This window comes from Saprolegnia diclina (assembly GCF_000281045.1).
Source record: "Saprolegnia diclina VS20 unplaced genomic scaffold supercont1.19, whole genome shotgun sequence".
In the NCBI taxonomy this organism is placed as follows: domain Eukaryota; phylum Oomycota; class Saprolegniomycetes; order Saprolegniales; family Saprolegniaceae; genus Saprolegnia; species Saprolegnia diclina.
The window spans coordinates 698,871-699,759 of record NW_008246086.1 but is presented as its reverse complement, the minus strand read 5'-3'; the positions used below and the strand labels follow the sequence as shown (position 1 = coordinate 699,759).

General features: G+C 66.5%; 1 protein-coding gene across 1 annotated transcript in view; it reads left to right on the top strand.

The window, feature by feature from the left end:
• Positions 1–7: 7 nt before the first annotated feature.
• The window catches only part of SDRG_07010 (hypothetical protein), a gene marked incomplete at its 5' end in the record, with an annotated part of 3,965 nt that continues 3,083 nt past the window's right edge, over positions 8–889 (top strand). The window contains one exon of the mRNA XM_008612827.1: positions 8–853. Within this exon, the coding sequence (XP_008611049.1) occupies positions 8–853 (846 nt within the window). The remainder of the gene's footprint in view (positions 854–889) is intronic.

Here is an 889-nt window from a genome sequence, read left to right as displayed (position 1 = left end):
GACGACAATGCCGACGAGTGAGACGCCAACCACCGTGCCAGGATCGTCGACGCCGACGCCATCAACCGTACCGGGACAGGCGACGAAAATGCCGACAAGTGAGACGCCGACCACCATGCCAGGCCCGATGACGCCGACCACCATGCCAGGTTCATCGACGCCAACGCCATCAACCGTGCCAGGCCAGTCGACGCCGTCGCCGACGAGTGAATCGCCGACCACCATGCCAGGATTGTCGACGCTGACATCATCCAACGTGCCAGGCCAGTCGACGCCGACGCCAACGAGTGAGTCGCCGACCACCGTGCCAGGCCCGATGACGCCGACGCCGACGATTGAGACGCCGACCACGGCGCCAGGATCGTCGACGCCATCGCCATCAACTGTGCCAGGCCAGTCGACGCCGTCGCCGACGAGTGAGACGCCGACCACCGTGCCAGGATCGTCGACGCCGACTACATCCAACGTGCCAGGCCAGTTGACGACGAAGCCGACGAATGCGACGCCAACCACCGTGTCAGGTTCGTCGATGCCAACGCCATCAACCGTGCCAGGCCAGTCGACGCCGTCGCCGACGAGTGAGACGCCGACCACCGTGCCAAGCCAGTCGACGCCGTCGCCGACGAGTGAGACGCCGACCACCATGCCAGGAGTGTCGACGCCGACACCATCCAACGTGCCAGGCCAGTCGACGCCGACGCCAAAGAGTGAGTCGCCGACCACCGTGCCAGGCCCGATGACGCCGACGCCGACGAGTGAGACGCCGACCACGGCGCCAGGATCGTCGACGCCATCGCCATCAACCGTACCGGGCCAGTCGACGACAAAGCCGACGAGTGAGACACCGACCACCGTGCCAGGATCGTCGACGCCGACGCCGACGAGTGAG